Source organism: Denticeps clupeoides, chromosome 1, assembly GCF_900700375.1.
Source record: "Denticeps clupeoides chromosome 1, fDenClu1.1, whole genome shotgun sequence".
Classification (NCBI taxonomy): Eukaryota; Metazoa; Chordata; class Actinopteri; order Clupeiformes; family Denticipitidae; genus Denticeps; species Denticeps clupeoides.
Genome location: NC_041707.1, coordinates 31,410,855 through 31,426,626, shown reverse-complemented (window position 1 = coordinate 31,426,626; position 15,772 = coordinate 31,410,855). Strand labels below are relative to the sequence as shown.

At 41.9% G+C, this 15,772-nt stretch overlaps 1 protein-coding gene across 3 annotated transcripts in view; it reads right to left on the bottom strand.

The window, feature by feature from the left end:
* The window catches only part of slc8a3 (solute carrier family 8 member 3), a 64,974-nt gene that overhangs the window by 44,340 nt on the left and 4,862 nt on the right, over window positions 1–15,772 (bottom strand). For all 3 annotated transcript variants that reach the window (XM_028981911.1, XM_028981919.1, XM_028981925.1), the window contains exon 2: window positions 1,272–3,163. In XM_028981911.1, the coding sequence (XP_028837744.1) occupies window positions 1,272–3,055 (1,784 nt within the window). In that variant the 5' untranslated portion in view covers window positions 3,056–3,163. The remainder of the gene's footprint in view (window positions 1–1,271; window positions 3,164–15,772) is intronic.

Genomic DNA, 15,772 nt, shown 5'->3' with positions numbered 1-15,772 from the left:
GAAAGGGTTCCCAGTGGCCAGTCTGAAGTCCAAGGTCACACCGCACTCTTCGTTGCACAGGAGAAGAACATTAAAGAGGACTGGTGCATGCACACACTGCTCAGGCATATGCTGATGCTTGCTACAAGGAATCTGACAGCAGTCGCATGAACTAGCCTCTGCTGTGGTCACAAATGGAACTGTCCAATTGGGAATGCTCTGTTAACATGTACGTTACTATGCAATGTGCATATAATGTATGTGTGCAGCTGAATGTGTGTGTGTGTGTGTGTGTAAATTCAGTCACACGGGTGTATGTGTATTTGTAATCTGCTCCAGCAAGACGCTCAGTGTCATCCTACACAATTAAGACATGCCTGAGAAGGTCATGCATAACTACACTCATGAATCTAAGCCTTGCACAGAACTTACACAACAGTGAACTGTGAAATCTTGTGCATCCCTATGATTTGATCCTGCCATCATTATTCTGATAATGTTGCCAGTCTTATTTTCTGCATTTGCATTTCAAAGCAATTGAACAGAACAGAACTTTAATAGTTGGGGGGGGGGATAGGGGTCACATAGAATAATTACAATTTGTATAATGCCACATTTCAGGACACATGAATCCACACACACACACACACACACACACACACACACACACACACACACACACACACACACAGCAAGTATAAATCATGTGCGAGGTCCTCATCGCCTCACTACCCTATCTATAATGCTGCAGCACACGAGGACACACACACAGTCACCAATGATTCATTCACAACTACCGAGACTGCTTTAATATCCAACAAATAAATGAGAGCGTGTGAGAATGAGAAACAGAGAGATAGAGGGCTTTTGTTATGTGTGAGTTTAAATTTGGCATTGAGTGTCATTCTCACACCTCAGCATTCTGAGTTGAAAAATGCATACAGCCTTCAAAATATTTTAAGGCAAACTAGTTCAGAGCCCGTAACCACTTCCCTGTGGAGTGAGTGAAGAAAATATCAAGCAAGTAAATTAGAGTGAAAACAGAAAAAAATCACCACACACACAACCCAGTCACACTTTAGGCCAAAAGTTTAAGCATGGCAACTCCATAATTAAAAAAATGACCTCTTTAGAGATTACCCATCATGACTAAGATTTGATAAACAAAAGACATACACATATTGTTTCTAAGTCCCAAATAATGAAAGATAATTACGTTTTAAGTTCTAAAGGCCCAAAGTTGTAATCAACTGACTGAAGTTGTTGTCTTAATGTATTAAAAGATGTCTTACCAGGTCTCGTCATTTTTGAACTCTAGTTCTCCGTAGGTGTCCTCAAAGTCTTCACCTCCTCCTTTGGCCATTCCCTCCACTGTACGGAAAGGAACAATTACCGTCCCCCGTGCCCCCGAAGTCCTCAGCACTTTGACCTCCATGACACCCACACTTTCACTCACATGTACACTGTCACTCTCAAACGTGAAGATCCCGGCATGGTCGTCATCCAAGATGGTAACTGTTGCAACGGCAGGGAAACCCAACAGTGCTTTGGGGTAAGGGAGACTATTTGCAGAGAGGACTTCGTCATCTGTCTCTAGCACGCGTACATTGTTCAGTCTGACAAAAAAGTGCTCATCCTCTTCAAAGATGTCATCGTCGATGATGCCAACAGAAATCTCCTTTAGAACCTCCCCGGGCTTGAAGACCACAGTGCCTTCCGTGAACTCATAATCAGCTCCTGCATTTGCTGAGCCATCCTCAGTCTTGTAATCCACATAAATGGTTTTGGCCACATCGCCACCTTTCCTTGCTACAGTCAGGAGCACAGCACCGCAGTTCTCCAGACACTGGTAGGCCGCAGGCTCAAAGCATACACGAGACACAAACTCCTCAGGTTCCTCTACGTGAACTTCTTGAACACTGGCAGTGCGTTTGGCCTGTTCAGCAACGTGCTTCTTCAGAATATTTCCTGCACCGGTCATCATTCGCGTGGCCTGGATGCGGTAGAATGCACGACTCTTTTGCTGATGTGAGAGTGCATAGTAGTTTGCCATCTCCACCAGCTGATCCAGCTCCTTTTCTGGATGCTTCTGCTTCAGGTCCTTCAGGATGCGGATCATGTCACGGCGGGATTCATCAACCTCTTTTCCTGTGTCTATCAGTCCCATAAGATTGGTGGTGGCACCTCCATCAGCAAAGTGTGAGTTGACCATCTTACCATCCATCTCGATACCCTTTGAACGATCACCTTCGGTCTCAATGATTACACCCCGATGCTTGTCTGTGCGGTACTTTTTGTGCATGAACTTGTAAAAGAGCAGTCGGCGATCGGCAACCCAAGCCAGAACCACACAAATGGGAAAGAATGCTAGAGTTAGCAGCCCTTCCCAAACCTGCACCACATTGGGTGAGAACACTGCCAGGATCACATAGAGCCAGATATAGGCAAAGATGCTCCATGCGGCTGTCACAAAGAACACACGGAGATGCTTCACTTTTCGTGTCTCACCCTCAGGAATGACCGAGACACATAGGCCAATAATCACAAACATATTGAAGGCCGCACTCCCAACAATTGTGGACGGCCCAAGCTCCCCAGCTTTGAAGTCATGCCCACACACCTCAATAACAGAGAGCAGAATCTCAGGTGCAGATGAACCTAGTGCCATGAGGGTGAGGTTGGACACCGTCTCATTCCAGACACGGATATTCACGGTTGTCGTCTCACCGTTGGGACGTTTGATAATTATTTCCTTTTCCTGCGAGGTGATGACCTCGATTGCCGCCATGAAACGGTCAGCAATGATTGACACGCCCAAGAACATGTAAATCATTGCAACAAAGTAGACTATAACCCGAGCAATCTTGTCTCCCATAGAAGGGTCCTCTGGATACCAGATGGGCAGAACAATGCCTGGCAAACATTTGGAGTTGCCCTCGCAGGTATGATTATTGACAGTTGGTGGACTGGGCGTGACATTTCCCTCCGCACAGAGGAAAGTGAAAGCTGTGGTCACAAGGCCAAGCCAGAGGCAGGCCCTGGATGACCTTGACGCTGTTGTCCTCAAGCCCTCCATGCACCCTCTGTCGTCTCAAGGGTCCGTCCTCTCTGGGAGTCCCTCTGGGATCCAGCACTAGGCTGTTCTTTGGTTCCCTCAGACACCTTTGGTTCACACCTACGCAACCTGTGGAAAGAATAAAAAGACAATTTTTAAAAACAAATTCCGCAAGGACTTACAATGAACAACTGTCATGTCACATATGCCACGTAATTTTCAAAAATACATAATTAATTACAGAAAATCAAACTAGGCTGCTTACAAAGAATTTTCATTTTTAGGTTTACCGTCTGATAATTAAGGTTCCCTGAAGTTTACATTATAATGTATCTTTACAATAATTATATATATATGGCAATGCCAGTGTCCCAAAACAACTAGCCACCCACTCCACCTCAACATACTGAGGGTAGCACAGCACAAAACGCCTCTCGGCACCACATCGGATCTCACCCAGCTCTGCCCACTCCAGCCTGGTTAACACTCATGTTCCTGTCACTTGGCTCACCAGCTATATAGTGAGGCTTACAAGAGCTTTCAGCTCCCGTCATTTTCAGCCCAATTTAACTCCTCAGGGCAGAGATCCCTTACATGAGGCTCATAGAAATGTGAAATCTCTCTGGCCACAGTGAAACCTCTCGGGATATGTAATTAGGAAAACAGCTGCCCCTCCCAGCATGCTCTGGTTCCTGTCATCATGCTGACACCCCAGTACTCCTGAATCCTGACTGGTCCTGTTTCTCCCCAGATTGTGTTCACTTGTTCCTATGTGAAATTATGTCACTTCACTATCTGTATTTGAGTTAATATTGATCTGATTTAATATTGATTTAAAAAACCAGTTGTGCCCAGAAAAGGGAACCAAAAAAAAATTAAACAGACCCAAAGGCATGTGACATAAAGTAAGGAACAACAACAGAAAAGAAGCAATGTCCATGTCCACATTAATGTGGCAACACCTTCTGGGTGCTGCTTTTCCTCTTTTAAGGAGTCCTGATCACTTGTGCTTAATTGGCTTCAGTTCGGAATGATCAGAACTCCTTATTCACCTACATGACAGTTTAGTCCTATACATTAAGCATGGACCTTGTTTGCTAAAAGGTGACCTCAAGATTTACAAAATAATATGTAAAACAATGAAGAAACATGTCATGTCCATCAGGTGACAATTGAGAATGCAACTGGGTGATTCTCACATCTGATAATCTCGATTTGTAAGACTAATCTTTTTCTCCTCTCCATTTTCCTTAAGTCTCCTTGACCCTGCTTTCCTCAACCTCTGCCTGACAGCCTTTTCCTTCTCCAGAGGGGTCTTTTGCATTGTGTTCTTTGTGACCAAAATAATTAACAAAAATATATGACTGAGCATTAAGAGAGTTGAGTAAACATGATATATGTAGGTGCAACAGTACAGTTATCTCATATAGGGTGGTAGACCCGGGTTCGAATCCCACTTACTACCATTGTGTCCCTGAGCAAGACACTTAACCCTATAGTTGCTCCAGGGAGACTGTCCCTGTAACTACCCTGTAAGTCGCTCTGGATAAGGGCGTCTAATAAATGCTGTAAATGTAAATGTAAATGTAAATCTCATAGTACAATCCATACCTTGGTTTTTGAGCCACAGTTTTGGTTCATATTCAGTACATGTTTCGTGCATGGGGTTAGGGTTACACATTTTCTTGAGTTAGTTAAGGTTTGTTCAAAAGCATTTTCAATAGACAGTTGTCATTTTGCTTGGGTCTGTTATAGATTGTCACGTCCCCATCAGCTCCACGCCCTCCCTCCCCTGAGTATTAGTGTCAGAGTCTTTTTTCGCTTCCCCTGGTAAGTTCCCAATCCTGTAGTGTGCAGTCACCGGTTCCCTTTGCTCACTTCTAATGTGGGTTCCTCGTCACATTTCCTCCCTAGGACCCTTTGGCACAGATAGTGATCTTCACGGTGTACTGAACCTGTTGTGTCTATTCATTGCGCTATTTAAGCCTGTGAGATCTAGAGATCTACAGAGATGTTCTCCAACACAAATCCTGAGGTGTTCCTTGTGTCCTGCATTTCCCCAAGACTGGTTTGTGCTGTGTTTTTGGTTGAAGTGTCATCTGCTTATATGTATCATACAGGATCTTGTGTAACCACAAGGGTTTCTGGGACTGTTCGTCTGCCAGTGATCTGGGACGTTCTCTTCTGACCGTTCAAGGCGTAGGGCTTGAGACGGTTGACAAGTGGGTGGCTGTGTTTGACAGCCCTGAGTGACACACACTGCAGCATCAAAGGGGAGCTTATTGATGGCATTTATCTCTTTTCAAATAAACTTTGTGCATTTGTTCCCTCAACCCTCAGTGTCCATCGTTCCTCTGCTCCTTTAAGACCAGCTGTGTTATGTGGTGGCTGGAGCAGCCCACAGTTGTGTAATTTACTTTAGTTGAGTTATACGCCGCACTGGGACTGGGCAGCTTGTAATAAGCTACAGTTGTATTTAACTTTCACTTTTGATCAGAACACTAACAGCAAGGAATGTATGACCTCAACATTGCTTTACTTCCAACTCAGCTCCAGTTACAACAGTGTGAGAGGGGGAAAGAGGGTGGAGGCTAGAGATGTGAACCTTCACTTTTTTCACAATTCGATTAAATTATCAATGCACCAAATATCGATGCATCGCAATGCATCCCATCCATTTTTCTACAGTAATCGCAATCGGGTGACTTCAAATAACATTGCATGTAGTGTTTTTCTTGATGTCAATTTCTGCCAAAATCAAGATGAATGCTGCGTTCATCAATTGAACGCAGCTACAAAGTGCGGCAAAATGTGCAGCAGCCAACCCTCAAAACACTGGTTGTGGAAGACGTTGTTGGAGAAGCATGACATACCTCTATACTGACAACATTTGATTGTTTGATTCCTTCATGCTATGCTTTACAAAACATGCATTATGCGTACGAATAAAGGAGAGCACAGAACGCCATCAAAATTAAAATGCATGTGCATCTCATTAAGACAATCTTATGATACACTCAGACCCTATAGCTCCACCAAACCAAACAAGAAGTGAGATCATCTGGATTGTTTAATTTTCTCATACAAAGAAATTTGAAACAAGGATCCTAGACCGTTTGCTCGATTCACTCCAAATTTGACTTATAAGTAGAACACAAGTTCAACATGATAAATTGCAAAGCTTTTTTGATAGCTCGAATAGTCTTGAAATGGCAAGCCGACAAATTTACATCATTTTTTGGAATTAAAAAAATCATAAATTACACTAAACATTGAGTAATCAAGATGAAACTTCACAGAAATATTCAGTCTCACACCATAATCATATTCATATATGAATTTTGACACATTGGTATAGCGTCACCAACTGGCAAGAGAAAAAAGGAGCACTACACTTTCTATTTGGGGCAGTGGTGGCCTAGCGGTTACGGAAGTGGCCCCGTAATCAGAAGGTTGCCAGTTTGAATCCTGAGCCACCAAGGTGCCACTGAGGGAAGCACCGTCCCCACACACTGCTCCCCGGGTGCCTGTCATGGCTGCCCACTGCTCACTAAGGGGGATGTTAAAAGCAGAGGATACATTTCGTTGTGTCACCGTGTGCAGTGTTTCACAATGACAATCACTCCACTTTCACTTAAACCATTGTCATTCTCGTATACCATTCTCATTCTCATTAGATCAACATTTACTCAGTGTATTCTGAACATGTTTCTTATTAGGTGTTCATAAGGATTTCTTTAATGATCAGTACAAGCTGTGATTTTGGAGCAAATAGGTTTTTGTATCAATTTAACCTACTTACTCCAGACCCGGTCACCATGTGTGTCAATACAATATGAACACATTTCCAATTCAAATCCATTTTTACATTTTATGTGTTTCCTCATTTCCCAAACTATCATGCTCAGATCATTAACACAAGATCCAATTCACACCAAAATTGCTGAACATCAAGACAAGTTCAGCATTTCACATTTCTGTCTGTGACGGTGTTGCCGTGTGGTGGTGTTAAATTCACCTGTTACTAAGTCAGTCTGCTCTGCCTCTGGGTGAGACACATACTGCAGGTTCCCGTGCTTGAGACTCCGTGTGTGTAAAGCCTGTAAAACTCCTTCAGGATAAAAGGGTGGTACAATAACATCACAGGGTATTGCACCATGTTTGTGAGGGCCCGTTAATCACCGCTTGTGGTTATATTTTTATGTTGTTTTCTTTTAACATATATTGCATACATGTTTATGTCCACTGAATGTGTGGAATTCACTTAAGAATATATACACACAGCACTGTTCCTGTGCCTCTGCCTCCTCAGTGCAGAGAAACGTGACACACTGGTATTAAGATTCTTCACCCTTCAGCCTGTTATTCTTAGAGGACCTTTTTAGAGTCTCGGCAAGCCAACACATTATCGAATATGCTTCTAAAGGTGAAGTTCTTTTTCAGCTATGTCAAATCCCTTTAGAACCATACATGGTTCTATTTTTAACTATGGAGATTCACTGGACCAGAATGATTTTGCTAAAGGTACATGAACTCTGATTTAAATCCAGATATTTTCCAATTTATTCTAAAAAAAAAAAAACACAGCTAAGTAGAACATTTTTCCATATGGTTTCCTTGAGACCAAAGTGCATCAGGTTCCAAAGGCACTTCAATGACTCCATGTCTGCCAGCACAATAAACAAGTCCAGCAAAAATCTGAATGTATTTTCAGTCAAAGGAGTAGCTTAGTCCAACACTAAAATGAAACCGAGAGACAGATCTCATTCACAGCTTTAAGCTCTTTTACAAAAAAAAAACAAGAGGGAGAAGGCCTTGTGCCAGGTTTTCAACATGGACATTGCATTTTATGCTCAACAAACAACTCCAAAGGAAAGAGGAGAGGATGCACATTAGATGTATTTTTGGCATAAGACGTAAACTCCCTTAACAAAGCAGCACTGCCAATTTGCAAGCACCAGCATGCACTGACACACTCATACTGCCACATGCCCACCACCACCACCCACTTCAGAGACCAAACTCACAGAGGGCCCCAGAGAAACACTGTCCACTGGAACTCAATTACAATAATCTCACAGTCCCTCGTGCACTCATTCTCTCTCGCACACGCTCATTATTACTTACATTTATTTCTGATGGATCCCCCAAAGGGCTCCACCATCATTACAGAAAATGAACCTCTAGGTTCTCGATGCTCAGAGGCTTTGAGTTTTCATCAGTGCAAAATTACATCCAACATTTCTCACCAAAGCGTGCAGAGATTTTTCTTCTTCGGGTAAAGGTTTCTTTGAAGGGCATGTATAAGAAAGTAAACACAATTTGCCTTTCATTTTTGCTACAGTACAGCTGAAGGATTAGAGACAAGGTGACCAATGAACACCTGAGCGGGAACTGTGTGTGTGTGTATTCACCCTACCACTAAAGATTCAATCAGGACAAGGTCAATATAAGTATACTATAAGAAAGGGGGCATGACTCACTTCTAGTCAAAACTGATGCAATAATGAGCACACTGCAATCGTGACTATAATCATAACATTACCCACCCTACAATAAAATGGGTAGGTGAAGGTCAGTGGCTGCATTGATTAGTCTGCGTCCTGACACTGCTGATATCCACTAAGGCACAGCATTCATTTGCACACTATTCAGTGGCCAGACAGCCCCGTTACACAGTATTGGTCTGATTACAATATGGCCTTTTCTTGCCTGAGATATGCCATCTGGACCAAAAAATGAAATACTAGTAGATGGTAGAGGTGTGAAGCATAACCGGTTTCATGACTTGATTTGATTATGATGTTGATATCTTGACATCATTCACATTTTGAACGGAACCAGGCATTTATCTGGTGTTCGTGCCGTCAGGTGGAAGCAGAGTAATTATTATGATGTGAACTGTTACATACAGGCTTCCATAGTTGGCCAATAGAAAGTACTGTCAGAACGACTGATGCTGCTGCAGAGTATAGAAATGATAAGATTGTAAGTAGTTCATGTATTTTACACCATGTCATATTTATGCTGAGATGGAAATTGTTTGTTAGTTTATTGAGATTATTGCAATTGCTAAATCGTTGGCCTGTTTATGCTGTTTCCATTTAGCATCACGCTCTGCCAGAAAATCATAGACTGCTCCGTCATTAGAGCTGCTGCTGTAGGAGGTGACTCAAGCCATGGCAGAACCCTCTGAGAAAAATAAGGCAGACACGATGGAAACTAGATTAACATATCTGATTACTTACTCTCCAGGCAAAACATATCTGTTTTAGATTTAGATCTGTTTCTTCCATTAAGCACATGGTCAAAGAATGAGATGTTATAGTAGAACGCAGAGAATGTGGGAGCAAAACACATCCTACAGCCTTACATCCAGAACCTCTTTATATAGAATGGAAAAGTTTCTGCTGCCAGAGAAGGTCGAGAGTAAATGGTCGATGCTGTGTCATCCAAATGTACTGAAATATGTGGTAACTGTAAAATATGTCCAGTGAGGGCGTATCAGCGAAAGAGCAGTCAAGATGTATGCCGCCCGTTAGCAAAGTCGGACTTCTTTGATATTGTCAGAGTTGGTAGGCATTCAGAATTATATACCCTGAAGACATGCTCATGTGTCATGAAAAAGATGGGGAGACGAGCAAACAACTTTGTTATAGAGTCCTTGGATGGCGTAACACAACTCTCTCTTCCCACTCTCCGTGACATGACACCAGATGACAGAAGAGAGATCTCATCACCAGAAGATGCTCATCGCTATTCCCATCTTAAAATAGTAGCAGAAAAGATCTCAGAGCTTGAATCCTTATCCTCCTTGGAAGAGACCTCTGTGTGCACAAAGTCAGAGAACATTATAGTGGTCGCCACATCTTGACCATGGGTGGGTCATTATTGGTGAGGTGTGCCTTGGAACAGTCACCCAAAACCAGTGTCTACAAGACAAACATCCTACAAAATGGAAGTGCTTCCATCTTGACACCCTGCATAAGCAATATTCAAGTCAAAGAAAAGGCCAAGAGTCTAAACAGTCAAAGAATTGTGTTGCTCCAAGCTGCTTCTTCAATGCTCTATAATGCACGTAGCGAGAGCAACAAATGATCTAGGCAGTTACATATTTCAGAAAACACAACATAAACTTGCTCCATCAATGAGGAATTTGTAGAAACGGTAGAACAACAAGAATAAAGAGACAAGTCAAACATGTGGGTTGCTCCTCTACCCTATTGAACAACTTGAGAGTGTCTCCCAAATAACCAACAGTGAGCTATAAAGCGTCTATTATCCTTATCATGCACCCACAGAAGAAAGCACAGATGAAGGAAGATTTCATTAACTTCATGCAGAAGGTATTTGACCCCAAGCTGGTGCTCCACCTCTAGGAGAAGAGTGCTGGTACTCGCCATTGTTTGGTGTTTACCATCCTCACAAGCCGGAGCAGATACATGTGGTACTCGACTCCAGCGCCAAGCATGAAGGTGTTTCTAATTGGTCCGGACCTAAATAACACTCTTGTTGGTGTTTTACTTCATTTTGCAAAGAAACCATAGTGGTAACAGCAGATGTACAAGAGATGTTCTACTGCTCCTCGGTCAATGTGGCTGAGGTTATCCAGGACAAACTAGGATTTGACATTCATTGAATTGTGTTAGGTTACATCCACAATACCTCTTACAGATTCTATGTTTGGGTTTCTAATAGGATCTCATAGATTAGAAAGTGCCACATTAGTGGCACTACATCAACACAGAAGAAAATTCAGCAGACCATGGAACTAGCAGCCCTCAAAAAACCCAACTGGATTCAGGACCAAAATATCTGACAAGGCTTTAGCAAGAGAACACTACACATGCCTTGATTTGTTGATAAGTTGATATGTCCAGCTAGAGATTAGGAAATCCATCCTGAGGTGACCACCATAAGTACTGAAGTTACAGAAAGTTAGCTAGGACCTCATAGTCTTCAGAGATTCTCAACATGGAAATCACTGGCACAAGCAATCTCTAGTTTGATCAAGAAAATCACAGACGCCAGGAAATTGTCTGCAGAGCAGTAGAGAAAGTGAAAGTGATCAAGCTACCAGGGTAATGTTTAGGGCTGTGCTTCAGGACGTTATCTTCATGTCTGGACAAATATGGGTTATTGAGAGTTGGAGGTCGTGCATCCTTTGCAGACCTACCTTTTGATGACAGACATCCTCTGATTATCTCAAAGACACACACTGCTACACTGTTGGTAAGACATAAACCATGAGAACACACATCAGGGACGTCACTTTACAGATCAGATCACTTGAGATCAGCCGGACTGTGAAAACAGAAAAGAAACTTGTTTCTAGGGTCATACATAAGTGTGTCAATTGAGAGGTAAATTGGGAGAATAGAAGATGTTAGATTTGCCAACAGACAGACTTTCAGTAGAACCACCATTCACCCATGTTGGAGTAGACGTTTTTGGACCCTGGACTGTAACGTCTTGAAGAACAAGAGGAGGCTACACAGACAGCAAGTGGTGGGCAGACACATTTACCTGTTTGAGCACCAGAGCACTGCACATTTAGATTATAGAGAAGATGACCACGACTGTGGTGAACTTCATCAATGGCCTCAGACCATTCACAGCTATTAGAAGACTGCTGTGGCATTGCACAAAGGATTTTAGATGCTCTTCTCATCAAAACACACATGGGACATCTGTCCCAACTGACACATGAAGTGCTTACAACTCTGATGTCAGAGGTCATCTCCATTATGAACTCAAGATCATTGGTCCCAGTGTCTGTGGACCCAGAAGCTCCTGCAGTTCTTCCTTTTTATATACTTTGTCTGCACCTGTAAGAGACATCCTCAGGATCTTCCTAACAAACAGTGGAAGAGAGTTCAGGGCCTCGCTGACACATTCTGGAAAAAGCGGAGACAAGAATACTTGACGACACTTCAGGCCAGAAACAAGCGGCACACCGACAGCAGAAATTTGCAAGTAGGAGGTGTTGTTCTGCTGCAAGACTCACAAGCCATAAGAACCGAGTGGCCAACTGGGCTTGTTCTAAAAATGTTCCAAAGCTGGGACAACAAAGTGCGCAAGGTGGATGTTAGGGTGCACTCCTAAAGTGTAACTATGACCTACTTCAGAGGTAGTTTTACATCTGCCTGCCGGACGGTGAGTAGTGGTACGAAGGCTCATACCAGGCAGGGAAGTGTGCTGCCTCCTCTGTCATGCATGCGACCACCTAGCGATGGCAGCAGAGTAATTATTATCATCACGTGAACTGGTACATACAGGCTTCCACGGTTGGCCAATCGCAAGAGTTCAGAAATGATGCACTTGTAAGTATAAGGACTGTATGAGTAGTTTACAGCCATGGACATGTTGTATTGGAAAGGTGTTAACTGATTACTTTGTTTTACTTTTACTTTTTACTTCACTTTGTATTTCACTTTTACAAAATAAGAAAAATCAATTCATCAAACATCAATAAACAAGGAAGAAGTCATTTGAAGAAATGGTTATGCTATTCTGCCACGGCAGAATGCTGCTCATTGGAGAAAACCAGAGCGTCCACACAGATGTTCACTACCAGCATTCTGTTGGCTGCACATTCAGATGGCATCAAATAAATGCTGCATGCAACGCTTTCTTGGTGTCGATTTCGACTGACATCCCAACAAACATCTAAACAGTGCCAATCAAACACCAGTGAAACGGCAATAGAACCCAGTTACAAAACACAGCAAAAATGCATATGGCGTTCATTTCGAACGTCTGTGTGGACGAGGCCTTACTCCTACATGGAACGGCGCCGTACTCAGATAAGGCAGCCACAGTCACTACTTTGTAACTAGAGTTTTTAATGCCGCCCCCAGAAAACCAACGTCAATCGGATCTAAATGATTATGTTCTGCTCTGCATCAATGCAGAATCGTCCACATCCGCATTGCGATGCATTGACTATGAGATTAATTTCATTACTTTCACCTAGTTTGTGCCAAGTACAATGTTTTTTTTATTAATATTCAGACAAATTGAGCACATTTCAATACCTAATTGGGTAATGAACTGCTTTACTTGTTTAACAAAAGTTAAAAAAGAAAAAAAGAAAGTTTGGGGAGTGACATAAAAAGCAAAATTAAATAGTAGTCATAATCACCAACACCTTTGGAAGATTGAACCAGGTTATTGGTTAGGATAATGCTAGCAAAAATTCATATGTTATTGACCTTGTGGATCTATGCAATATTTAAGGTGTTGTGTGTGATTAAAATGTGTGATTAAATTTCATAAAATGAAACAATACAAGAATATTTTCCCATAATCTTAGCAAGTTTGCATTATTAATCGTTTTTTTAACTAAAATGCTAAAGTATTATATTTGCAAATATGAAAAAATCTGTTCACCCTTGAAAATGAGTATTTATGCTATCATTCCAATGCTGAAATCAGGTCAGGTTTTGGCCTGCTTAGAGTGCCACTACTGCCAATCATCTCTGCAGCGAGTAAAGAATCTATTAGAGCCAACAGACATGCTCATTTAAAGAGGCGCATCCATTCATACAAACACACACACATGCACACACTTGCTTTCTCGTGAACAGAAGGGCCCGGATGGCGTTCACTCAAATGCTATTAGAGATTAGGGGCTCAATCAACATCACAGGGAGTTGAAACTTGTTCCCATAGAAACAGGGAAGATATTTTAGCCACCCTTTAAAGTTATTTAAAATGAAATGGGAATGAAGGATTGGCCTCCCTGATGGGGAAGTTAGTTATGTGTGAACTTATGACACAAGTCAAAATGACACAAGTCAAAACACCAAGGCCAGCGCAAAGTTAAACAGGAATCAATCATCACTCACGTCACATTACACCAACCAACACACATACCATTTTAACATTCATATTCCACAAATCACCTATGTAGCCAAGACACATTACAATAATTTATGAACAGAAATGGTTTGAGGACAATTTGCAACATGTTAGTTTTTTGTATTTTATACAAAATATTGTGATATTTGGGAATAAGTTTAGTATCACAGTTTATTAGATAATAATAGTTTAAAATGATTATTTGAGCATTTTGCAAATCAAAATCACTTCACATAGGAGTGTGTAAATGCAGGAGATAATACACCTCCAAATATTATCTCCCATCTGTAACAGTTGGACGTCTCGTTTCTTATCAGCAAGACTGTGAGCCTCCTCATCTGATAGCAGAAATTAGTGTCAAATTTACCCCAGTGATCTGAATCATGCAGTAGACCGGTAGGATGGTTAGAAAATGGCATGGGCAAGAGGGGTTAGGGCTGAAATGCTAACTATAATAACTATCATATCGTTCTAATTAAAAATGAATCTCTGGGGGTTGGGTAAAAATAGGATTTTTCATAATTCATTATTTTACCCCTAAAATTTCATTATTACAGACAATATCACAATCAATAAGCATGATAAGATTTTTACAATAAGCATTTATTTTCTACAAGCATCAAGTGAGGACCTGGGGTATTATCCAGAGTATTCTTGTTGGGACCACCAAAATGTACATTTTAATGTTTTTCCTTCTTTGTTAGAGCATAAATTGAAACACAAACACACACACACACACACATATATATAGAGAGAGTAGAGTTTTACATAACAAGTCTCCTGACAAACCTCTTATTAGGGAAGGCCACCCACAGCATGCAAGATTGTTTTCTGCATTTAACTGCTCTTGCATAACCCTGTATCTTTTTTTTGTGTATCTGTTCAACCATTTTATTGCTTTTTTCTCAGGATGAGGTATACGGATCATAAAGCGAACCCAGGCTTAATTAGATATGATTCCACATAAGTATAAATGTAAGTGAGAGCCATGCACAGTCAAATGGATCTTACTGTTCAGTCAAACAGACGTAGAGAGGATGGCGCTTCATCTGCACATTCATATCCGAGAGGAATGGCTCTGCTGCACTTCGGGCAGACCCATTTTTTGCTGTGTGTACGCACTTGTTTCTCTCAACAGAACACGGGCACACACACACACACACATACACAGACACTCACACACCTTTTTTGAGATGGCCTCAGGTGAGTCAGCAGCAGCAGCGCCCGTGACAGTCACTTTACAGGTACAGAGCAGAGAGCTCCTCGGCAGTGTTCTTCATGTGAAGTGCACTACTCAGGGTACAAGGGATCAGAGACTTCGGAGTGGAACATGGCAAGACAACCAACAAACAGTCCAGCCCCAGACCCCTCTGACATGAACAGCAATAAAAGACATTTAGAATAGCACCCTGTACGTAACCTCCAGACACTTATCTCTCAGTGATGACAATTTTATGCTGTGCTAGTTGTACAGGGACACAAGACAAAAAAAAACTGTCAAGAATGTGGAGCAAACCATGTAGTAAGATCACTTGAAACTTTTAAATATTACCCATGATTCATCAACTAAAGTACGTGGACACATTTTCAAAATGCAAACGTCTGCTAACAAAAAAGTTATGGGGAATTGGTTTATTCAAAGTATTTCATTTCATGACCATTTACATTGGTAGATTCTCACTGAAGGCATCAAAACTATGAATGAACACATGTGGAGTTATGTACTTAACAAAAAGTGGAGACCTGGCCTCCACAGTCACCGGACCTGAACCCAATCCAGATGGTTTGGGGTGAGCTGGACCGCAGAGTGAAGCCAAAGGGGCCAACAAGAGCTAAACACCTCTGGGAACTCCTTCAAGACTGTTGGAAAACCAT